General features: G+C 36.1%; 1 protein-coding gene across 2 annotated transcripts in view; it reads left to right on the forward strand.

Annotated features, from left to right (window-relative positions):
• The first annotated feature begins 421 nt into the window (after positions 1-421).
• Positions 422-26,842, forward strand: part of LOC125240731 (ATP-binding cassette subfamily C member 4) — a 71,289-nt gene continuing 44,868 nt past the window's right edge. For both annotated transcript variants that reach the window (XM_048148768.1, XM_048148769.1), the window contains exon 1: positions 422-871. In XM_048148768.1, coding sequence (XP_048004725.1) covers positions 648-871 — 224 coding nt within the window. In that variant the 5' untranslated portion in view covers positions 422-647. The remainder of the gene's footprint in view (positions 872-26,842) is intronic.

Here is a 26,842-nt window from a genome sequence, read left to right on the forward strand (position 1 = left end):
TCTGTGCGTAAACAATTGCGACTGTGTCCGACATAAATTGTATACCTACCCATTTTTTTCAAGCCCCTCCTTGTTCCATCCTTAACTGAGTAAGTATTTACCTTAAAATTAATTAAATTAAGTACCGGATTCAAAAGAGGGGTTAAATTTTAAAAAGCTTTTGAATACGGTGGATATACTATATGTACATATGCCACGTTACATCATACCAGGGACTAAGCCTAGGCAGTATCGTGATACCATAGTACATATTGTTTTGGCTACACTCGGGACACCAAATGTCTAAGATGCGAGGATAATATAGAGATCGATCTCGATGACAGCAAGAATCGTGGGTATGGCAGTGCCGCATGGCGCGCCGCAGCAGACGCCTCGCTTCATATAAACCTGCCCGCGCCGCGCGCCAGCCAGTAGAAGGGAGGTCAGCGCTCGCTCCGTGTTGATTGTTGCACAAGCGCTCCGCGCACGCGCACCTCGGCCACAGCGCCAACGCCGCGCCGTGACAAACTATTTTCCGGACAAAAATGTTGGTTTTTATTCCGTATTGATATTGCGTAAACGACATTACGCGGACTAATAGATTTATTGATTCGATCATTTAGCTCTATTTATTTTTCGATTGATTATTAATATAATAAATATACAAAATGGTCAGTAGCAACAAAGACGCAAACGATCCCAAGAAAGTGCCGCCAAAGAATCGTGAAAAGAAAAGCAATAACTATGTACGGGCAAACTTCATATCCCGAGCATGGTTCGTGTGGATGATGCCGACTTTCTGGAGGGGCTACAAGCGGGACCTGTACGACGCGGACCTGACCAAGCCCAAAGACAACCACCTCTCCGACAAGCTGGGGGACCGCCTGGAGAAGTAAGTACCCGAACCGAGCCAACCCTGCCTGCTGGCCCGGCTCCGGCCAGAACCTTTTCTGAAAAATGTAAACAATCATTTACTTAAACCGACCTTTAGGTTTACAAGGTGATGTGCAAAAAAAAGGAAACCTTCTTTAACTGCATGCATGTGTAATGCAACTCAGCTTTGTTCCATCGGTCAGGGTCAAATGCACAACATTAAATGCAATAAAGGCAGGTATTTTTTGTACGCACACTTCCTACATTCTTCAACGGCACTCTATCTGAATCACATTTAAAATTAATCCTCATATTATACACCTACAGTACAGATCCATTATTTGATGTTCACATTGAAAACATTGCGAAATTGAATAAAATGTTTACAGTTTCAATACATAGTTTACAAGTTAAATATTTATTATCCGTAGAGGTACGTGTAGTTTCGTCAATATCCATTGTAGAAGCTTCGACGGCGATGATGGCGCTTGACACTGACTGCTCTGTGGTGGTGTATAATGCTAATGTTAAACACACATCATAATGAATGATCGAGGGTACAGAAAGAAGGCCAAGGCTACTTTTACGATATGATATGTCCGATCAAAACATCGTTCTGCGATACATAAGATATTCTGCCTAATGATATATGGATCTATTCGAGCAAGTTGCTAACTTCCTTTGTGATTGGTTTATTTGTATTCGGCAGAATGAAATCTAGTGCAAGCTAGTATTATTGTTAATCTCGATGTCACCTATAAAACCGCTAGAACGTGCATGCTTTTCTTCTTCTTTATTAGGTATAAGTATTATGTTTTGGTCAAATATGCTGAAAACCTTAAGAGGATACGGTAGCGAAAATGCTAAAATGGAAAGGAGCCCCCCTTTCAACTTGGGAATTTTAGTTAAATATACAAGTGCTATTAACTAGATTTATCGAAAAAAAATTGTCCATTAAGAACAACTCAGTCAAAAGATATTTCAAAAAAATCTTTAAAATCGAGGTTCCGCTCTCGACTCTTTCCTCCTTCAAAACTTAATCAATCGGAACGAAATTTGAGAATCTGAATAACAATAAAATAATCTATGTCGAACCGTTTAGCTTTTTTGGTTAATTGTTACCAATCTTGAGTATCACACCTTTTTTTGAGCCACAATGAAAAAGGCCGTTTTTGAAAATTTTTGATTGGCTCTAGAGTCTTTAAAAAGCAGAATATCAAAAAAATCAAAACTGTCCGACACAGATAAAAATAATAACAATCTGTGTTGAAAAAATCATTGCCCTATCTTCAAAAACCAGGGAGGAAATAGTCGAGAGCGTTTGTATGGAGAATTGACCCCTACCGTATCGTCTTAATGCCTCGTTTATAACCGCTTAATAAATAATACAATCTTTTACTTTTTAAATCAAAAAGGTAATCACGGTCTATATCCCGGTCAATATAAGTCTAATCTTTTACTTTTAAATAAGTCGTTGAAGAACATAATTATTCATTCAGATACGTTTTTATGAGTAAAAAAATAAAACAGTAGGTAACATTTTGTAAAGAATTGCACCATTTTAAGCTCTAGCTAGTCTAGCTCATTAGAGCTCTAATAATGACGAATATATTATATTCCGAATACACAATTGCACAATTATTTTATATTTACAAACCTAATACTTTAAGAGCTTACTGAACAGATAGATAAGCGGAGCTTACATATATTATACTAGTAAATACAGTGTGTAAGCCTTATACGGGCGATAATGAAACCCAGCATAGAATTTATTACCTAGTGATATCATTAATTGAGGTGTTTTTCAGTTATCTACTCTTAATTTTCACCAAATAATTATTTTTTGAAAATGTTGTCAGCACCAATGTACTATAAACATGGTTGCGTTGACAGTTAATGATAATGACTTTACATATGCGATATGAGTAACTGTCAACGATCGTTTAACGCGAGTGTATTTACATTACATTGCGCGCTGCATGGATAAAATTTTAATTTTAATTTTTACTAAAAGTTATTTTATGTCCTATTCTAACCACCGTTAAGAGATTCGCCCGGGTTAGCTTTACACACTGTATATGAATACTTCCTTGTGTACAGATTTGATGAACATCTCTTATTAAAGTAAATAGGTATTATTTTACGGTTCCACTTTACTATGTAAATATGATGTCTTTGGATTTCCTATTTTTGTTACTAATTATTCAAATTAAATATTGTCTTTTGAAAATAACACAATTAGAAAATCTTCTCAAAATAAACTTTACTAAAAATCGTTACAATAATAATATTTACAAAAGTCGCAATTGAGGATCATTTTAATTAAGGACTTGAAATTCCTAAAATTTTCATTGTTTTGCTAAAAATCTTCTGCTACTCAAAGTTAAAACGCAGTACTTACTACATTTTTTTCTACATTGACAGAAGAAGATACAAGTTTTTTTCAAAGTAGTGACGATATTTATGTTGGTACCTAATACGTGTACACAATGAAAGTACTAGTTTACATGTCACACATTGCCTCTTTTTCCTAAGAAAAGACGAATATAACAAAAAAACTTCTAACGGACACTGCAAGAACAGAATTGTCTAGACAAATTAATTTAATAGCAGGCTGGGAGATCAATGGATCACAATTCACGAAACTGATCTCTCCCAGAAATGGGTGGGTTTTTTTTACGTATTTTTGGAGTTCCGTACCAAAAAGGTACAACAGGAACCCTTATGGTGTGACTCTGTCCGTCTGTCACATTACTAAATATCTCGAGAACTACTAATGCTATCAACTTGAAATTTGGAATAGTTGTGAACATTGTAAACCTCTATAAGTAGAAAGTATATATTTTTTTCATTTATGAATTTGAATTGTAGAAAATGGCCAAAATGAAAGGGGGCAAACTGTAAATTTCAAGTTACTAGGTCAAGTGGGGTGTCGTTAGAAAGAGCTCAAATTGAACGTAAATAAACTATTTTTTATAATTTTTTTGTTGTGGAAAAAAACGAATTTTGAAGGAAAATGTAAAAAAAATACCGCCCCCCTTATCTCCTGTTTACCAACGAAAAATTATGAAAATTTTAGGAAATATATCTTTCATGCTAAATATTACAGGAAAAATAAAATCGCGTTTGTATCTTGGAAACTTTTTTTTTTTAATTCACAAAAATCTTTTCAGATTTTTACTTTCAATTAAACCACCATGTTACGTAAACCATCTTCTTTTAAATATAGTAAAAATTATTTAAATCGGTTAACATTATAAAGAATTATCCCTGAAAAACCAACATACTATACAGGTCAAACAAATTAGTTCACCGAGAGATAGCGCTATACACAATAATGCTCATTAGTACTTTTAGCTTCTAGTCTTCTAGTCAAGTAATTTGAGTTATATGAGAAACATGAGATTATTTTAACTAGGTAGTTTGAAATAAGTTTGTACGGAACCCTCGGTGGGCGAGTGCGACTCGCACTTGGCCGGTATTTTTTATCAAATTCCTGTCGGTTTAGGACACTCCCAGTCTCACATATTATATTATGTACGTATTTTGTAGGAACACTAGCTCGATAATTTTGTATGAAATATACTTTAAATTTTATGAATTATGAAGTCGGTAGGATTACTAGTACATACAATATTAAAATACTATTTTCTGGTAAGAATTTGTTTAACGATTATAAAAACACGCAAAACCGTATTTAGCCATTTTTTTTTAATTCTGCGCTTCTGGATGCTAATAATCTAATACTAATCAAATAGCAATGCCACTGGAGGCACTGGATTTAAACTTATTATACTAGTGCCACTGCCATGTCGACCTCGCCTCACCTCACCGCAATCCTGTGAATTTCACACATATAATAACCTTGTCCCGTGATTGGTAAACATATAGGTACAAATTATATTATATTTCTGTATAATAATGGTGCGAGGTTCTCATAAAAAGTGCCTATGGACCTCGAGAAGTCCTGATAACCCATCGAGCGGCGAGGCCATCAAATGGCTAAGAATTGTTTCTATGCTTTGCCATACGACATTTGCCATAAAGGATACATTATTTTTGGGATTACCCTAATCAGGTAAAAGGTATTTTATTAGTAGGTGTTACATTTTCTCGCTAACACGGAAGATTGTTAATCGTTTACTAATCAGATTTAAATAACTCGCCCAAATTTCAATCAAACGGGCACGTGTCTGACATTGTCCATTCTGTCGGTGTTATTAAAAATACATCTAAGCTAATGGTTTGCAATATCATCTTCATTTTCTCTAAATACATATACCTACCTGACTCGTCGAATGGTAATCCCCTTACCCGTGTTATTTCCAAGTTGCTTTTAGATAGACTTAATTTAAAAATAATTGTTTTTATCATGTTTAAATTACTTAATATGTTACTTACAGCGCTATAAATACTTTAAATTCCTCTTCTATACTTCCCAAAAATGTCGTAATATTTTACGTTACAGTAGTAGACATAAGAAGAGAGGTAAATAGAGTCATACAAAGATACGTAGTTAGGTCTGACTCCAAAAACATTTAAGGTAACTTTGAAAATGTAGGTAAAAAAAGTTGAATGTTGCATCGGCCTCCAGGTTCTTCGAAGTGTTAAATCATTCCAAAATGACGGATTATTTAGGCACTGGCAAAATAGTTTCGTCTGCTACAGGGTACTTTAGGAGTCTTTGCAATTTATGTAAATTAGAAAGTCCTATTACTTATATAAAATAATTGCCACGTCAAAACTCTCTATAGAGGTAACATGATGTTTTACGCGTTGTTGCAGTTTTATGCGAGCTGACATTGACGTAGGTATCTTCCAAGAGGTACCTTTAAGAACTTGAACATTTTATTAGTAACTCGTGTTGTAGCTACAGGCATTTAATTCTCCGATACGATAACATTACCACTATGTGTCATGAGGCATAATTACTTGGCTTATAAATAATTTATTATTCTAAACACAATGCGCACATCGAGTTGAACAAAAAACTGGATCGAATAAACTTATCCCGTGTCTATTTATGAGAGCTATCTGCGGTGGTCGAGGTAGCTCCCAGGAGCGCAACGGGCAGATGTATTGCTGAAGAGCCCCGGACATACGACCATCAATCGCTGAGAGTACTTGGCCAGCGTAGGGTACATTTACCCCGAGAGGCGTGTTTTACTACTATAAATTTTTATATCTTCCAAGCGATGAGCTATTTATAGCTGGCTCATTAGCTGGAACTAGTCTTTGAACTGGCCTAGCCTTCTTATTGGACCTACCGGGCTTAGCGACAGATTTGTCTAAAAAGTAAAGAATAGTTATTTGTTTTACAAGGGGACAAAATTGTTATTTAACCGCTCGTGCTACTTATTTGCCACTGATACTTTCTGAGGCTCTGTCTCTTTCACTCGCGACCTGCAGTGTAATATTTTGATATGCGAAACTATTGCTCCTGTAACTGCTTAACCGACACCGACACGTATTGTAGCTGACTGAAGTAATACCTTGCCTATGCCTACATACATAATATATGTACCTAAGTAAAAGTCAGTAAAGCAAATTAGATCTCCAATTTAGCCTTATAATTTTTTGTGTATTTTTCCTTTTACGCAAAATCGAATCATATGTAGGAATAATATAGATATATTTATACAGAACACTCGTGCTCGTAAATATAAAATAAGTAATAACCTGACTAACATATCACGCACACTTGCCATGTTTCATTTATGAATCACTAAAAAAACATTTTAATTTGTAATAAGAAACATTAAAGTTAATGTTTTCTTAACGCCTCCTAATATCTGTTCGTAATTTGGAACACGTTGCTTAATTAACTTATAAATTTGTTACTGAAAACATCTACATCACTTTTGTGAAACTGGTGCTACCTCATACTCATTAGATAACGGAAACCACAGGCTACCAATTACCACCGACTTGGGGAAGACGATGCTGCCCAAATACGCAGCTCTTTTGTCAATCTAAATGTCTGGTCATTAACTGCATCGTTTTTAGGGTTCCGTACCAAAAAGGTACAACAGGAACCCTTATGGTGCGACTCTGTCCGTCTGTCTGTCCGTCTGTCACATTGTTAAATATCTCGAGAACTACTTATGCTATCGATATGAAATTTGGAATAGTTGTAAACATTGTGAACCTCTACAAGTTGAAAGTATTTTTTTTAAATTAATTAATATAAATGATAGAAAATGGCCAAAATGAAAGGGGGGCAAACTAAAAATTTCAAGTAACTAGGTCAAGTGGGGTATCGTTAGAAAGAGCTCAAATTGTACATATCAAAACAATTTTTTATAATTTTTTGGTTGTGGAAAAAAAATGTTTTTTGAAAGAAAATGTAAAAAAAAATACCGTTCCCCCCCCCCCTTATCTCCGAAGTTTACCAACATAAATTTATGAAATTTTTACCAAACATGGCTATTATAATGAATTTTACAGGAAAAATAAAATCGTACACGTATCTTGAAAACATTTTTTTTTATTTATAAAAAACCTTTCAGATTTACATTTTCAATTTCAACACCCTTGCGGGTAATTATTGTACCTTTATTTTTTAACAAAATAACAATGAAATTACCTGCTTTCATATAGAGGCAAAATGGTTAAAATCGGTTCACGCAATAAACTATTATTCCATAAAAATCATCTTCCATACTAGCTCGCGCGCATTAGTTTACTCAATTTGCCGATAGATGTCGCTGTACGTTGAACGCTCATTTCCTACATCGCGTTTTTCCTGATATAATGACTATAATGAGGTCGGTTCAGGAGCGTCCTTGCGACATGTCGTAAGTCGTAAACTATTGAAGTCGGATGGTCTTGATTTTATTTGGTGGTTGTCTAAGAACAATAAAATTGTATATTAAAATATTACTTATGTGGGAAATTGAGTCTCGAGGGATTTATTCAAATCTGTAGAATTCTATGAATTACATTTTGATGATTCAACTATTGAAAGTTTGTACGGAACCCTCGGTGAGCGAATCCGACTCGCACTTGACCGGTTTTTATTTAATTAAATATCGCTTAGGGACATGAGAAGCACAGTCATACTGTAATTGTCTTATAAATAGAAGGGGAATTTTTCGTGTTATTTGATTGATAATCGAGGTCTATTGTAACAGTGGTTAGATAAGGCTGATGTCGTTTATGATTCTCCTCATACTAAGCCGAACACATAACAGAAAGGTAGTATTAGACCCGGGTACTCCGGGTAGGTACTTTATGTGCAGCATTCGGATCTCGGATGCACATGCAGTTTTTATTTATTATTTGTTCGGTTGAATCATTTAAAATAAGGTATACTTAGACGGAATGTTTTCCTTCGTATTTTCAGGGAAACTCTCGAACGTGCCATCTTATTTCAGTCAGTCTCAGTACAAGGAGTACTAACGATGACCGGAGTAGCATGACTTTTCCGTGAAAACATGAAGGAAATAAGTTTCACCCTGCATCGGATACGTGTGAAAACAGTCAGTGATATTGATCACTGAGTCATTTAAAATTAAATGTTACCTGGTCTATTTCATTAAATCAAAATAGATATACAAACTTGTTTATAAAATGTACAAATACTTAAGACGAATATAAAAGCAAATAGGTAGGTAGATAGGTGCTTAATATAGCATGAATAGAATTTGTTACAAAATTCGTTAGTTTAACTAATTGCAGAGACCACAAAACGACCATTATTCCACCACGCTCAATTAAAAATCTATTGCCTCCGAAGAGGAGCAATTACCAGCTCCCGCAGCCGACCATAATGCTGTATCAGTCACGTAATAACTGTAGCGATATATCTTGCAAGCTATAAAAATTGTACACTTATTAATTATTAATAAGCTGGCGCTTTTTAAGAGGTTAGGGGACGATCGACTCTCCATACAAATGCAGTCCAAACTATCCTCTCTGTAGATTCATATTACAGAACAAATGTATAGGTTAAGGTACACAATTGCCCCCAGTCGAGTCCCAGTCATTTTCCCCGCTGTACCTTACACATTTCGATGTATTTTGAAGGAAAGGTAGCTAAAAGCTTGTTTTTATCCGATTTCTTTACATTAAAATAATTAATTTGTGTAAAAATATTTCAAATAATGTCATCCAAAAAAACAGGCCAAGTGCGAGTCGGACTCGCCCACATAGGGTTCTGTATCCGTACTAACTTAAAGTAAAAACTTTATACCCCGTAGTTATAAAAATAGAGGGGGGGGGGGGACATACTTTTTACGACTTTGAGAGCTGATATCTCAAAAACCGTTCACTTTAAGAAAAATGTTTTTTAGAAAACTTTATATCATTTTAAAAGACCTTTCCATTGATACCCCACACGGGTATGTACATCGAAAAAAAATTTTCATCCCTCAGTTACATGTATGGGGGCCCCACCCCCAATTCTTTTTTTTACTATTTAGTGTCATAATTTTGTAGCGGTTCATACAACACATATTCCCATCAAATTTCATCACTGTAGTACTTATAGTTTCCGAGTAAATCGGCTGTGACAGACGGACAGACGGACAGACGGACAGACGGACATGACGAAACTATAAGGGTTCCGTTTTTGCCATTTTGGCTACGGAACCCTAAAAAACATTCAATGGTTAAAATAATCATGGTTCTCAATATAACTTTAAAGACGACTAGAAGTATACTCGTAGGTATAGCGCCATCTCTCGGCGAATTTGCTAACTAATTAGCGCGACCCCATGTCCCATTTCTCAAAACTGAAAGTTACAAGTTACAAGCGGAAGTCTCTTTCCAACTTGTCATATTAGACATGGACAACCACTCGTAAATTGTAACTTGTAGCTTCGAAAATGGGCTCCTGCCGGCGAATTATACTTCCAATTTTATCACTTATCCACGTGGATAAAGTATCCGTCACGCTCTGGCAAGTATGTCAGTGTGAGAGTGACATATGTCTTATCCACGTGGATAAGTGATAAAATTGAAAGCATGATACGCAGGCTGTATAGTATGTTGGTTTTTCAGGAATAATTCTGTATAAATTGTATAATGTTAACCGATTTAAACAGTGTTTACTTTATTTGAAAGAAAATGTTTTACATATAATCTCGTATTCATTTGAAGTACGATATACAGCTCTGCAAGGGTGATTAAATTGAATGTTAAAATCTGAAAAGTTTTTTTTATTAAAAATAGTTGGAAACAAATTTGACAGGGACACAATTTTATTTTTCCTGTAATATTTAGCATAAAACCAATGTTTCCTAAAATTTTCATAATTTTTTGTTGGTAAACTTAGTAACTTGACATTTACAGTTTCATTTTCTATCATTAATAAAAGTAATACTTTCAATTTGTTGAGATTAACAATGTTCATAACTATTCCAAATTTCAAGTCGATAGCTAAGTAGTTCTCGAGATATTAAGTAATTTGACAGACGGACAGACAGACGGACAGAGCGGCACCATAAGAGTTCCTTTTGTACCTTTTTGGTACGGAACCCTAAAATCGAGGGCTACGTTAATTACTATAAAGAACCTGTTTCAGGGTGGTCGACGCTTAATTATGTTGTGTTCCTCTAACTGCCTATTCGTATGTGCTTACCCATACAACCATTTCAGTCGCAAAATCTTCAAATCAGTAACTAACTGTCAAATGTGACATAACGCGTGGTAATGTCGTGCAAACAATGCGACCGTATTGATACGATAACAAAATGTAGTCGTCGTGTGCACTCGTTACGGTAACAAAATGCGTACGAATTTGTGGCTGTCAATGTCACTGTCAGAATGACTTTTAACGACACTTTATTAGTCGACGTTTGCAAACATAACGGTAACAACATGTGGACGAATTTGTGGCTGTCATTGTCACTGTCAGAACGGTTTCTGACAGTGACATTGACAGAATTTGTACACACATGTGTAGGTCTGATTACCGAACTGCTCCTAAACCACTGTATCCGCAAATGACAATCTGAAATACGAAGGTTTCTCAAACTGTCTTGTGAAGTTGTGGACTGGTTGCTTTGAATCATTTAAATATGAGCGAATTAAATAATAATAAACGACGACGACCATTTAAGCACTCTTCGACATTTTATAGAAATGTGGGAAAGTTAAGAAAAGTGCAGAATGATAATACAAATAGATAAGCACTTTATAGTCACTTAATGTATTACATATATATTTTTAATTCTTATTGATAAAAATGAAGTGTAGTGTTGCTTTACACAATAAAAGTAGGAATCAAATGAAATAGAGTATTTACTGTGATATTAATAGAATTTCTGTTGCGCAATGATAGTTTTTTTTCAGTACAGATGCTGCTTTTTCTAACGCAGTAGTGCGAGCAAATCAAGCAATGATTCATTTCTTGTCTGGTCGAAACTCTTAGCTTAGATTTAGGTACTGAAAATCGTCGTACGATACACGTGCGAAAAGGACATTCACAACTCGTGTCGAAGTAAAACACTCCCTTCGTTCGTGTATTAATTTATCGCTACTCGTATCGATTTTCCTCTTTTCCGCACTCGTATCTACAAGTATTTTGTTTGGGTTACAAAAAAAACACATTATTTACTCTACTACGTTTTATTTATGTCTCTTTAACATTACAAATTTGTAGACACTTATCTGTACAAAAATCTTGACTTAAGAAGTACAGATCGCTGAAATTAATGTTGATAGTAATATTAATGACGACTACTTCAACAAGTGTCAATTGTGAAATGCCGCAAAATACTAGTTGCTCTATAGAAGACCATAATATAATATGATCCCCGATCCTTTACAACCCAGCAGCTCGGTACGCACGTTACAATTTTTTTTTAATCTTCTTTAGTGAGGGCAACTGAGTACGACGGCATATTTAATTGTTTATAAAGTTTGAGGATACCTAGAAAAAATTAAAAATTTTGAAAATATAATAAATATTCACTGCTTTCGGTCACGCGTGTACGCTGCGACCATTTTGCGACCGTTTGTCGTCCGTTTGGTGACCGTTTGGCGACTGTTTTTTACATGGAATATTACCGTCTTAATCCATATTTTAACAACTTTATTGGTTTTCTAGGCATTATTTTTATTATTTCAGTATAGTATATGCACCGGAGCACTAAAACTTCACCAATCAATATACATAACACGCAAACACCGAGTAGTCAATAATATTATTACTGGTTAAACTGAGGTAAATTGATGGCGCGTTGATAAATTTAGACTTATTTTATGAAATCACTCGAGCAATTTAATTGGCCATGGTAATTAGCCCACATTATATTACAAATGCAAACAATATTTTATCTTTAACAAATTCTTACGCCATTACATTTTAATGTCAAATGATTTTATTTCTTTTTTACTTTGACGTCTCTGACAGTCGCCATTTGAAAAGAATGAAATGAACGAATGATTTTGGGAAAGTAGTCGCCAAACGGTAACAATGTGTGCACGCGTAGTGCACACTTCTGTCACTTCTGTAACCATTTGTGCCTGTTACCAATCGTCCCCATTTGGGTCGCCGCGACTAAACGTCGACCGTACTGCGACTAAGCATTGAGATCCGAAGACCTGTGTGTACACAAAATAGGAGGATTTGCGTAGGAACGGCGACCGATTATGGTTATATGGGTAGTCTTACCATGAGTTTTTATTACGTTACATTCATTGTATAGATCTATAAAGTGTGGACAGTGGACCCACATTGTTACTCACTATAGCCAAGGATGATTTATATAGGGGTTACAATCCTCATACTATCAATAGTACCTTAATTTTTTAGCGCCACCTATTAAATACTATCATAACTACACTGATGAAACCTAATTTTTTTTTCGAATTGTGTCATGATATTAAAATACAGAAGCATGTCATTTTGTTCTTATAAAAAATAAAAACACGCAAAAATATATGGGGAAAATACGGTTTTGGCCACTTCCAGTGCCATCTAGTTTTAAGCCTAAAATGCCCATACAATTCAGGGGTACTCTTTTTTGTATGGGCTTTGTCTGCCCCGGTATTATATCGCCCTTGCTTTAAAAAGTTATTAAATAATTATAATAATATAACACATAATGTAACGTATAAATTAAAGTAACGTAAACGCCAAAAAACTCAAGGTACAGGTTTTGTCCGCTTAGCATGACATGTTTTATTGCGCGGGACTCGTGAATATTATGTGTTAAGTGGTACCTAACTCATGTTATATTATATGAGATATGCGGAATTAGTTTCCCTACGATAGTTAATGTACGGAATATTTAATTACTCAACTTATACACCACATAAAGGAACAGTTACTCTAACAAATTTGAATTAATGTAAACCCCTGTTTTTACGGCAGGATTAAAACTGCAGACGATTCTGAATAAAATACGCACACGAAAATACTTACCTAACACCTACACATAAGTAACAATACGGCTTTCAGTGAGTATTTATTTTGGAATACTGTTTTCTAACTCAAAACAAAAAATATCTAGCTCTAAAAATATACTTTTATTATCCATACTAATATTTTAAATGGGAAAGTGTGTGTGTCTGTTTATTTGTCGGTCTTTCACGGCAAAACGCAGCGACGAATTGACGTGATTTTTTAAGTGAAGATAGTTGAAGGAATGGAAAGTAACATACGTTTGTCTCTTTGTTTGTAACGCGAGGGAAGCCGCGGGCAAAAGCTAATAGGTAATAAAAATTAAAAATCATGACTGATCAAGTGATCATGCTGAGTCTACACTACGGATTCATAGTTTACTCTTCTGTCACAGTAGAGTGTCTTAAAGGGGAATGATATTGAGACCTTAGTACAATATATACTTACAATTACAATACGTCTTATTACTAAGAAGGGGAAGCTTTTTGGTACAAGTCCAAAACGACTTACTCGATCTTGTTGGTTATAGTTTTCATTGAAAGTTCGAGGTTGTAATAAATTTGTTACAACGCATCCTTACTGCAGTTAAGGTCAAAGATATTGATAAAACGTACACATGGCCTTAAGGTCCTGACATTAAGGTCTCCATTATTTTACTTTGATCACTTTAATATAACACTTTGGCTACTTGCAACCGTACTGTTCCTTCTTTGTTTATGTTTATCTTCTGTCTTGGAGACGATTTACACATTTACATACGCCAACTTCCATTTTATGTATTAACGCTACTAGAGCAAATGCCCGACAAGCTGTTTGCTTCTGATAATGACACGCATTGAATTTTCTAGTATACTTAAACATTAAATTATTGTTAAATTCCCTATGTAGCAATCATAGGTCAGGCATGGTATGAGGCAAGAATTCATTACCTTGGTTAAAAGGTTGTTTGGAAAATTGCTCTTAAATATCTCTTTTAGGTTATAGTATGTAGGTATTCCACGTTATCTGTGTTCTACGCAATTGCTTAGGAAATTTAGAAGTCAAAAATCTAGGTGTTTTGAGGTTTGACATTAAAATGTAATGGCGTAAGAATTTGTTAAAGATAAATATTGTTTGCATTTGTAATATAATGTGGGCTAATTACCATGGCCAATTAAATTGCTCGAGTGATTTCATAAAATAAGTCTAAATTTATCAACGCGCCATCAATTTACCTCAGTTTAACCAGTAATAATATTATTGACTACTCGGTGTTTGCGTGTTATGTATATTGATTGGTGAAGTTTTAGTGCTCCGGTGCATAAACTATACTGAAATAATAAAAATAATGCCTAGAAAACCAATAAAGTTGTTAAAATATGGATTAAGACGGTAATATTCCATGTAAAAAACAGTCGCCAAACGGTCACCAAACGGTCGACAAACGGTCGCAAAATGGTCGCAGCGTACACGCGTGACCGAAAGCAGTGAATATTTATTATATTTTCAAAATGGCTTCTTGTATTAATTTTTTCCAGGTATCCTCAAACTTTATAAACAATTAAATATGCCGTCGTACTCAGTTGCCCTCACTAAAGAAGATTTAAAAAAAATTGTAACGTGCGTACCGAGCTGCTGGGTTGTAAAGGATCGGGGATCATATTATTATGGTCTTCTATAGAGCAACTAGTATTTTGCGGCATTTCACAATTGACACTTGTTGAAGTAGTCGTCATTAGTATTACTATCAACATTAATTTCAGCGATCTGTACTTCTTTTGTCAAGATTTTTGTATAGATCTACAAATTTGTAATGTTAAAGAGACATAAATAAAACGTAGTAGAGTAAATAATGTGTTTTTTTTGTAACCCAAACAAAATACATGTAGATACGAGTGCGGAAAAGAGGAAAGTCGATACGAGTAGCGATAAATTAATACACGAACGAAGAGAGTGTTTTAAATCGACACGAGTTGTGAATGTCCTTTTCGCACGTGTATCGTACGACGATTTTCAGTACCTAAATCTAAGCTAAGAGTTTCGACCAGACAAGAAATGAATCATTGCTTGATTTGCTCGCACTACTGCGTTAAAAAAAGCAGCATCTGTACTGAAAAAACTATCATTGCGCAACAGAAATTCTATTAATATCACAGTAAATACTCTATTTCATTTGATTCCTACTTTTATTGTGTAAAGCAACACTACACTTCATTTTTATCAATAAGAATTAAAAATTATATATTTAATACATTAAATAACTATCTATTTGTATTATCATTCTGCACTTTTCTTAACTTTCCCACATTTCTATAAAATGTCGAAGAGTGCTATTTGGTCGTCGTCGTTTATTATTATTTAATTCGCTCATATTTAAATGATTCAAAGCAACCAGTCCACAACTTCACAAGACAGTTTGAGAAACCTTCGTATTTCAGATTGTCATTTGCGGATACAGTGGTTTAGGAGCAGTTCGGTAATCAGACCTACACATGTGTGTACAAATTCTGTCAATGTCACTGTCAGAAACCGTTCTGACAGTGACAATGACAGCCACAAATTCGTCCACATGTTGTTACCGTTATGTGTGCAAACGTCGACTAATAAAGTGTCGTTAAAAGTCATTCTGACAGTGACATTGACAGCCACAAATTCGTACACATTTTGTTACCGTAACGTGTGCACACGACGACTACATTTTGTTATTGTATCAATACGGTCGCATTGTTTGCACGACGTTACCACGCGTTATGTCATATTTGACAGTTAGTTACTGATTTGAAGATTTTGCGACTGAAATGGTTGTATGGGTAATAGCTGGCCCCGTAGCCGAATGGCATTTCTCCGACGCCAAACGAAAGCGATACGCCGCTGGCTCTGTCGCGCCAATACGCAAGCGCGATAGAGATAGATATCTACTAGCGCTTCGTTTCGTGAGCGTTTCGTGAGCGATTGTGCCATTCGGCTAGCCACCCTGTACAGAATAAGGAGCGCAGTGTCTAGCAAAGAGTGAAAACTTTAGATTCACTTTTTAAGATCAGGCCCCGTAGCCGAATGGCATTTCTCCGACGCCAAACGAAAACGAAACGTAGTCCGGCTCTGTCGCGCCAATATGCAAGAGCGATAGGGATAGATATCTACTAGCGTTTCGTTTCGTGAGCGTTTGTGCCATTCGGCTACGCACCCAGGTGCCGTAGCCGAATGGCTATGAATATATCTATCTCTATCGCTCTTGCGTATTGGCGCGACAGAGCCAGACTACCTTTCGCGGAGTTTCGTTTTCGTTTCGCGTCGCAATAATGCCATTCGGCCAGGCTTTATAAGGACTGTATCGTTATGTATAAGGACAAAAAAACCTGGTCTAAATGTTGACATGTGCATAATTTTTTAACCGCCGCCTCAAATCTCTCAAAAGAAGGTGGTTCTCTATTCGTCTGTATTTTTTTTTTAATGTTTGTTCCTCGATATCTCCGTTGTTACCGGACCGATTTTGAATTTTTTTTTGATTGAATGTATATGCATACAGATTGGTCCCATTTTTCTCAGAACCCAGTTCTGATGATGGGATCCTGGAGAAATCGAGGGAACTCCTCAAATCTGAAAGGCATACATATGACGATTTTTGTGTTTTTAAAGGAACATCATGCATTTACGTACGGAACAGTGACATTTGGTGCAGTGGAACTGCTGATGATGGTCAGAACGGAACTCCTCAAATTTAAACGGCACGCTTATAGTGACTTTGGTATTTTTATAAGAACAGTGTGCACTTACGTCCAGAACAGTGACATTTGGTGCAGTGGAACTCCTGATGATGGTCAGAACGGAACTCCTCAAATCTAAACAGGACGCTTATAGTGACTTTGGTATTTTTATAAGAACAGCATGCACTTACGTCCAGAATAGTGACATTTGGTGCAGTGGAACTGCAGATGATGGTCAGAACCGAACTCCTCAAATCTGAACGGCACACTTATAGTGACTTTGGTAACATAATCCAACATTCGCAAGTAGCTTTCACCAGAACCCCAAAGGCGGCGGTTAATTTTCTTAAAAATTATGTATTATTATGTTCCGAGAGTATGATCTGAAGGTATTGGTAAGCACTATTTGATATAAGAAGGTCTGATATTTTTTTTATTTTAGGGAGTTTATGGTACTTTCATTAAGGTCTAGCAAATAAATTTCGGACAAACCCTATCTGGCTTAATTTGAGAATATTCCAATGACTCTTTGCACGATTTCAACAAACAAAGGTTAATATGCTGCCAAAACATATTCTTTAAGAGTCCTCTTCATAGTTGTTCAATTGGGCACTTGCAGAATAAATGCGGTAAATTTATATATGTAATTTTAAAAAACGCATCGTTGAGCAACGTTTCGGATTGCCGTAATTTTTTGTTGCAAGCAGGATGAGAGAAACAGATAAAAAAATTGACCATAGGTCAAAGTCTAAAAAACATTCATGGTGTTTGAACAGTCCCTAAACCAGATCGATATAAACACTGTATGATAGATTAATTCAACATCAAAGTCGGAGTTAGCGTAAGCGCCATGCCACATGTACCTTACTATGTGAAATATTAAGCCCATGTCTTGTTATAAGAAAAAAATATAATAGCAAATAATTACGGCTACTCAAAGTTGTCTTCATACTTAACGATACAGTCTTTACTCTTATTAGAGTCTGTGTGAAAGACAGTTAGTTGTGGGAAGAGAACCCATACATTCTTCTTACTCTTCTCTTTCCGCAGAGACTCCAAAAATGTGCATAGTTAGATAACAGGCTCCCGCCGTTCATTTAAGGGGATACGGTAGCGAAAATGCTAAAATGGAAAGGAGCCCCCCTTTCAACTTGGGAATTTTAGTTAAATATACAAGTGTTATTAACTAGATTTATCGAAAAAAAATGTCCATTAAGAACAACTCAGTCAAAAGATATATCAAAAAAAACTTTAAAATCGAAGTTCCGCTCTCTACTCTTTCCTCCTTCAAAACTTAATCAATCGGAACGAAATTTAATAACAATGAAATAATCTATGTCGGACCGTTTAGCTTTTTTGGTTAATTGTTACCAACCTTGAGTATCACACCTTTTTTTGCGCAACAATGAAACAGGCCGTTTTTGGTAATTTTTGATTGGCTCCAGAGTCTTTAAAAAGCAGAATATCAAAAAAATCAAAACGGTCCGACACAGATAAAAATAATCAACAATCTGTGTTGAAAAAATAATTGCTCTATCTTCAAAAACCAGGGAGAAAATAGTCGAGAGCGTTTGTATGGAGAATTGACCCCTACCGTATCGTCTTAATGATGTGAATGTGTGTAAGTCTGCAAGTGGCGTTATCCGAGCGTCACGTTCGCAAGGCGCGGCGGCGGCGGCGGCGCGGGCGCAGCATGTTAGAGCGTCTGTCCACGAGTTAGCACGGCCGTGCTACATTAGCCCTTGACTGTCACGTGTCTACTTTATACCTACCACTTGTTTTCCGAATACAAAGTTATTACATACTTTAAAAAAAAATTACTTTATTTACTGGTAAAACAAAAACTTAAGTTGCTGTTTTTTACATTACAACAATGACAATACACCTGAGCTATCGTACTTTATAAATTCAATGAGTTGGCGTTGTTGACTTTTATATGCACTTCATCGTGATGCCTACATGTGGAATAAATTTATTTAACTAGTATACCCTATTATACAAATATAGGTACATAATTCCGCTATAAAGAAATTATTAGTTAGCTATTTATGTAGACATTACACATTGTACGGTACGTTTTACGGTCTTTTTGAACTTAAACAATTCTGTATATACTCAATGCTTATGTACCTATATGATAATTGAAAACTATAGTAACCAAAAAAATATTTAATAAAATATCAGAGGATGTGTGGGGTTCATACTAACCATTCTGCCCTTGCTCAAACGTTCATGTCTAGAGAATACCTATTTTAATATAAATGTGCAAATTATAATGTGGACACTAATTTTACAGAAGGTGGACAATATATTTGACAAGTCCCTTATTAGGAAACGGCCAGCTCAGCTCAGCCATGCCCTCCAGGCGTGAGTGGCCACCGTTGCTGACAAGTTAGCATGCCTTTGCATACCTACTCTTGTGGCAAATACGCTTTAATATGTATGTATTTCGCACTGTATAACTATAACAACAAAACCGGCCAAGTGCGAGTCGGACTCGCCCACCGAGGGTTCCGTACCTACAAAACTATTAGGTACTTTTACGTTACTCACATAAGTCTAAAGACTGGGCTAGGCTAGAAGTATAGGTTCTCTAATGAGCATAATTGTGTTTAGCGCCACCTCTCGACGAATTCGCGAACTAATTAGCACAGCTTGCGTGAGGTCTTTTATAATGTTAACCAAATTCAACATTTTTTATTTTATTTTAAAGTAGGTGTTTTATGTAAAATTTCGTAGCTATAAATTTTAACACCTTTATTCATAAACGTACACTAAAGTTATCCAGCCGATAAAGTTCGTTTATCCCTTTCTATCACACCAATACGTCGGAAAGGGACAACCGAACTTTATCGGCTTGATAACTTAGTGTACGTTTATGAATAACGGGGTGAGTATAACCGTACTGTAAACATGTAATGTATAGTTGTATACGGATTAATGAATTTAATATAGATAGGTAATTATTGATATGTGGCAAAACGAAGGAAATTGTTTACACCTTCGCAATAAGTATCTTATGATATTTTTTTAATTTACCATGTTACTTCACGTACCTACTTAGGTACTTATTTTAAAAACTCTGAAAATGTCTATTGAGTTTCTGTCGCAGACCACCATGTGACTTCTGCATATTCTGCGCTGTGATAGAGTTGCCATAGTAGGTATGTATACCTATCTTATACTTTTAAACGAGCAATTCTTGTATATTTATTTATTTATTTATTTATTTATATATATATTTATTTACACTGACGATCTCGGAAACCGCTCTAACGATTTCGCAGAAATTTGTTATGTGGGGGTTTCTGGGGGTGAAAAATCGGTCTAACTTATCCTTAGGTCCCGGAAAACGCGAATTTTCGAGTTTTCATGCGTTTTTCTTCGCGCGCCATCTCGTGTGCAGTAGTTGTACTGTTAAGACAGAATTCTTTCGGTCGATGTAAGTACTATTTATTGCAAACACTAGATGGCGACACAGGTCAAGGCTAAAACGAATAGAAAATACACTATTTGAGTTTTTGTGGCGAAATGCGCGCTATCTCGTGTGGAGTAGTTGTGTTGTTAAGGCTGAGAATTCTTTCGCTCGATGTAGGTACTATTCATTTTTGAACTAGATGGCGACACATGTCAAGGATACGAAACAGAACCGAGCGAAGCTCGGTTGCCCAGATTATTGTATAATAGGCAATAAGAGGCAAAAAACATATTGTGCTAAAATATTTAAAATACCTACAGTCATTTCCGAAACGTGTGAATTCATGTCAATACTTTCTTTTATCAGTATTACACGGAGTAGGTAAACGTTTCGTGGCAGCGGCAGCGCACACTGCAGAGAGCGCACGCGGACACCGGCGCGGCGCCACAGAATATATAATAGCACAAGTAAAGAAGGCCCACTGCTTTGATGTTTCCGAAATGCCGCCTTTTTAAACACCTACAACATTCTTACAAAGAAACGAGCCGCACGTGCGCAGCGTCCGGTGATAGGGTTGCCAATGGATCCAAACGAATTAATACTCACATTAAATGTTATATTATTATATTCAAGTCTTGAGTACTTTCTAGGTATATACGCTGTATTTATATATTTTTGTTCGAGGTTCCAACATCACAAGCCTTATTGAACTTTTCCGTGGGACTTAATCAGTAGTAGATCTGTATAAGAATATCTTTTGGTATTTATTTTATTCAATATGTCTATTTAATTAAGTATTATTAGCCATTCCACCCGCGGACATCGCTTAAAAAACCTCGCGACGTAAAGTAACAATAGAAAGTGCGAACGTGCATTCCGTGAGAATGTGCGCCACCCCTGAGTAAGCCGCGAACACGCGGCCACAGCTCGCGGCCGCCAGGATATACTTGTAGCGCGGCGATAGGATAGCGGAGTGAGCCGCCCCTGGCGGCGCCAGCGGACGCGTCTGTGTGCGTGAGCTAGGTATGCATACAACTACAACTGCTGTAGGCACCGCCCCCCCTCAGCGCGTCCTCTGCGGCGCGGCGATAATCACCTAGCCCTAAGGACATACTAGGAATTACACCCCAAACAAAGTCTGTGCTCCGGCCGGCAGCGCGCGGCGCATGCGTGGGGAGGTACCGTGTCATAGAGTAAGACTTGACCAATGACCACCTAGACGCGACACTCTTAGTGTAGACCTTTTTTATACTTTTTGTAAAATACTAACCCCCTTATTCATAAACGCACACTAAAGTTATCAAGCCGATAAAGTTCGTTTGTCCCTTTTCGGCGTATTGGTGTGATAGAAAGGGACAAACGAACTTTATCGGCTTGATAACTTTAGTGAACGTTTATGAATAAGGGGGTAAGTAGTTTAATTTTAGCACTATCATACATTGTGCTATGTTTAAGTTCTACTAAGTGAAACAAAAATACATTATTGATTTTTTTCATAAACCTACTTTAATTGTCCTTGAAGAAAATCATAGGTTATTATTGTATGAAAATATCGATTACAACTCGTGTTAGAACTGTGTAGTATTCATAATTATAACGTGAAATAAATTTAACATTTCTCTTTTATATATTACAAACAGAATATAATCACAATTACTATACTTCATTACCTACATGTCAAGTCTGTGCGATTATGATGCGATTAATCTATGATTTCGTTCAACAAAATGGCAGCGATAGCTTCGCGTTTGAGGAGCGCGTCCCTTCATTGAAATAATTACTTAAATAAAGATCGATTTACATAGCGTGTATACTAACCGATGAAATGTGACACGTCAGTTTTATTCGATTTTCTCGTATGGCTTCAACAGCATCTTGTTGCGCAGGAAGGCATTTTTACATTTTATTTGTGTGCAGGCAGAAACATAAGTCCAATGGACTTATGTTTGTAGCGCAAACGTTTTGCTCGCAGTGTCCTCTCTAGTATTACCTCAATGAGTTCATCATTATCTTTAGTGAAGTCAGTCATTTTCCATATCAAGACGCCACCCGCCGTCCGTTGCTACTGTACAAAACGAATACAGACCGTCGCGTGCGGCGTGTGACCTTCGCCCGTCGAACCACCCGCCACCGGCGACGTTTCAAAGAAACCACCCTCAAACATTTTCGAACAAAACATTCGAACGTCGTCAGTCGCGGACCCGCGTAAAAAACCACAACACGTTCTATGAACATTGGTCAAGTGCGAGTCGGTTTTCGACTTTTCCATACAAAGAACTCATGAGCGCCTGAACGACTGTGATGGCAAAGTTAACTTTTCGCACTTTCAAGACTTTACGTATATATCTCGGAAACGATAAGAGATAGAGCAAAATGGACTTCAGATTTGGGCTGTCGTTGCCACAAATTCTATGTTTTCGTCAACAGAGACCTTTTTTTGGACCGATTTGAACAAAATTTTGCTCAGTCCACTTACAAACGGTCTTAAGCGCCTCCTTTTTAGTAGGAACTTAAGTCATTTTGGCAAATGAAAAAAAAATATTGAACAATTTCTAAAAAGAAAAAGACAGAAATGAATTTCTTTCTACCTGTCCATCACGCTTACAAAATTTTAAGACGTTTAGTAACTGCTTGCAGCGTCAGTGAGTGAAAATCTTAATTTGAGTTTTTTCTCGTAAGTCCGACTTACGCTTGACTGTAGATTTCTAATAGGTTTTCCTGTAATCTACAGGTAGAGGGCTATCTCGTGTATTTTTTTGAAAATTTTACGCTAAGTAGTTTCGGAGATAAGGGGGGGGAATGGTCATTTTTTGTCTATTTTCTTAAATTACTTCTAAAGTACCAAAATTAAAAATTAAAAAAAAATATATTTCAAATGCTCATAAAATGCTCTTTCATTTGATATATAACACAATATAGTTTTAATAACTTTGATTTTTAATTTTCAAGTTTACCCCCCCAAAAGTGACCCCTATGATTAAATTTCATTTAATTAAATTACATGTCCGTCTTTGGGCCACAGGTTTACATATGTGTACCAAATTTCAAGTAAATCGGTCCAGTAGTTTCGGAGAAATCGGCTGTAACAGAGGGACAGACAGACACACGAGTGATCCTATAAGGGTTCCGTTTTTCCTCTTTGAGGTACGGAACCCTAACAAAATAAATGATATCATTCCACTTATTTGATCGATTTGAGATTTTCTTAGAATCATCTAACGTAAATAATTCGGCCAATTCGTGGTATCTACACAAATCAATCCGGTTTTTTACGTTTACGTAAAATAAACTTGCTGAGCATAAATGGCATAGTTGGGCATGTTTAAACAGAACATTACGAAACGCTTTGCGTGTCGAACCTACAAATACACTATTTTTACCATATCGACAACTGGCACACGTCATACTTTGTTCAAGTGAATGTGGAAAATTCGTTATTATGATGATAGTCACATAGCATTCATCTTTGCTTTATGAAATTTTCGACCATATTAATTGTTTTCTATAAAAGTTACAAAATAATATTAGCTAGAAAATATTTTGCGTTAAATAATTACACCTACGGCCAATATCTCAAAGCCGGCCAGCTCCTATTCAAATAGATTAACTTATTTCTCCTATGTATTTAAATATACTTGGTTCTGTGACTAATAATTAGAAAATGCAACTCTCAAATGTTTAATGTAAAATGCAGACGATACGACAAATAAAACATTTAATTTTGGGCAGATTCAACCTAACCTAATAATAACACTGACTTTGCAGTGAGGTTTTATATATTTATTATTCCCAAAATCAAATAGAGGTTAATATAAATAAAAATGTTACAATAGCCGAGAATTTACAATGAAAAGTAAACAGTGGTACATTTTGGTTTCCTGTGTAATTCAGTAATGTTCCGGGTCCTAATGGTGATTACGGAGATGCCTTCTCATTGGTTAATGCGAGCACGACAGGCGGCCGATAACTGTCCTGTACGCAGGAACCGGACTCTCATTAACCAATTTAAGACGGTACTTTGGACTGGACCCACTTGATACAACGCATTAAAACAAAAATATGTCAAAATAGAATTTATTTATTTTCTTTTAAAATAGTTGATTTTATATTTAAAACGTATATTGTAATGTATGGGCAAATGTAACTTGTACATTTTTTCCATGTTTTACAATGTTTGCATTATTAAATAGAGTGTCCACCGGTTATATATGGTAGGCGAGGCGTGTTCAGTGGATAGTACCACATGTAGAACTCAACATCATAGTGTAATAATAATAAGGGAAAAAATGCATAAGTTACAATTGCCCCCCAGTCGAGACTTGTCCCGCTGTACCTTATTCGTTTTCATATTTCTAAATTACTTATTAATTTTATTGTGTAGTAATCGTGAAAGTTTAAATCAGTGTGTTACTTATTAATTACCTGCTTAATGTAGGTGTAGGTACCTAATTATGAGTTGAACCCTTTCATTAATTAAAGGACCTAATCGTAAATACATGACTCGCTTGCGCCAGATAGAGAAAAGATATCTTATAAATAATTGAATTTTGAAAAAATGAGTTTCCCGAACTGCAATATTACAAAACATATAAAACAGGATAACAGTGTAACAAACCTTTGAAATGTTTTCGAAACATCATACTTTTTAACCGTCGCCTCATATCTCAAGAAGGACGGTTATCAAGTCGTCTGTATGTTTTTTTTTTTTTTTTTTAATGTTTGTTCCTCGATATCTCCGTCGTTACTGGACCGATTTTGAAATTTTTTTTTTTTATTGAATGTATATGCATACAGATTGGTCCCATTTTTCTCAGAACCCAGTTCTGATGATGGGATCCTGGAGAAATCGAGGGAACTCCTCGAATCTGAAAGGCATACATATAGTGATTTTTGTGTTTTTAAAGGAACAGCATGCATTTAGGTACGGAACAGTGACATTTGGTGCAGTGGAACTGCTGATGATGGCCAGAATAGAACTCTTCAAATCTGAACGGCACGCTTATAGTGACTTTGGTATTTTTATAAGAACAGCATGCACTTTCATCCAGAACAGTGACATTTGGTGCAGCGGAATTGCTGATGATGGTCAGAACCGAACTCCTCAAATCTGAACGGCACGCTTATAGTGACTTTGCCATTTTTATAAGAACAGCATGCGCTTACGTCTAGAACAGTGACATTTGGTACAGTGGAACTGCTGATGGTCAGAACCGAACTCCTCAAATCTGAACGGCACGCTTATAGTGACTTTGGTATTTTTATAAGAACAGCATGCACTTGCGTCCAGAACAGTGACATTTGGTGCAGTGGAACTGCTGATGATAGTCAGAACCGTACTCCTCAAATCTGAACGGCACACTCATAAGTGACTTTGGTATTTTTGCAAGAAAAGCATGCATTTAAGTTCAGAACAGTGACATTTATTTATTTAGTTATGTTTGTTAAGCATATTGAGTTTTCAAGTCAAAGTTTGTCAAGCTTCGATTTCTTATAATATAATATCGGATTCATGAGGAATTGAGGAAACTCCTCAAACCTTAACGTTATACGTATATTCATTTATGTTGCCATCTAATAATTAAAGCATTAAAAGCAGTTTTAAAAAATACCTACACATTTCTACATAATCCAACATTCGCAAATAACTTTCACCAGAACCCGAAAGGCGACGGTTTTTTTTTCTTAAAAATTATTTTTTAGCTGTTTAATTTTCTTAGGTATTTCCTATGGGTAGGTACACCTTCCTTATAAGAGTTATAAGCTTTAAATTGGTACATAATATACACAAGTCTGAATAATATCACCCGCTTGCAAACAATATGTATTTAAATACCAACACACCATTGCAGATTAATGCAATAATTGTTTGACAGTGCAGCGCATGCTGCAAGCCGTGCATTTTATTCTATTAGAGCCGGTGTAATGGGAAGTGCTCACGCGGCGACGCCTTGTTAATGCTTTACTTGGAGTAAATACGAAGCTTACTCACTCACTCACGATTAAACGTCGGCTTAATTCCAATTTTCCTATTAAATCTAATTGAACAATTCGTGACAGAACGATGACAACATTAAGATAAGTATGCGAGCGCCAAGCTTAACTGAAAATACTTTTCCCCTTACTAGCTCGGAAACACGTGTTTTATCCTTTAATGTGAGCGGGTAAAAACGCATTATATCTACTAGTGGATAAAGTAATTAGACCTTGAATATACTCAAGTTTTCTGCTCTAAAATTGATAAAATTGGGCGAATCTAGTGATGAAGACGATTTACCACCTGTGGAACTACAGGAAATAGTGAATTTTTGCGTTGTACTCGTACTTTCCACGTGAGGGGAAAAGTTTTGTGTTACACGCGGGTGCAAATGTATTTTACTTCTCGTGTGTTAAAAAACTCGGCAAGTTCAGGATTCTATTCTCGAACCACTCGCTTAGCTCGTGGTTCGACTATAGAATCCTTTCACTTGCTCGTTTTCCAATTCCACACTCGACTTTAAAATACAACTTTGCACCCTTGTATAAAAAATAACTATTGTT

Source organism: Leguminivora glycinivorella, chromosome Z (genome assembly GCF_023078275.1).
Source record: "Leguminivora glycinivorella isolate SPB_JAAS2020 chromosome Z, LegGlyc_1.1, whole genome shotgun sequence".
NCBI classification, from domain to species: Eukaryota; Metazoa; Arthropoda; class Insecta; order Lepidoptera; family Tortricidae; genus Leguminivora; species Leguminivora glycinivorella.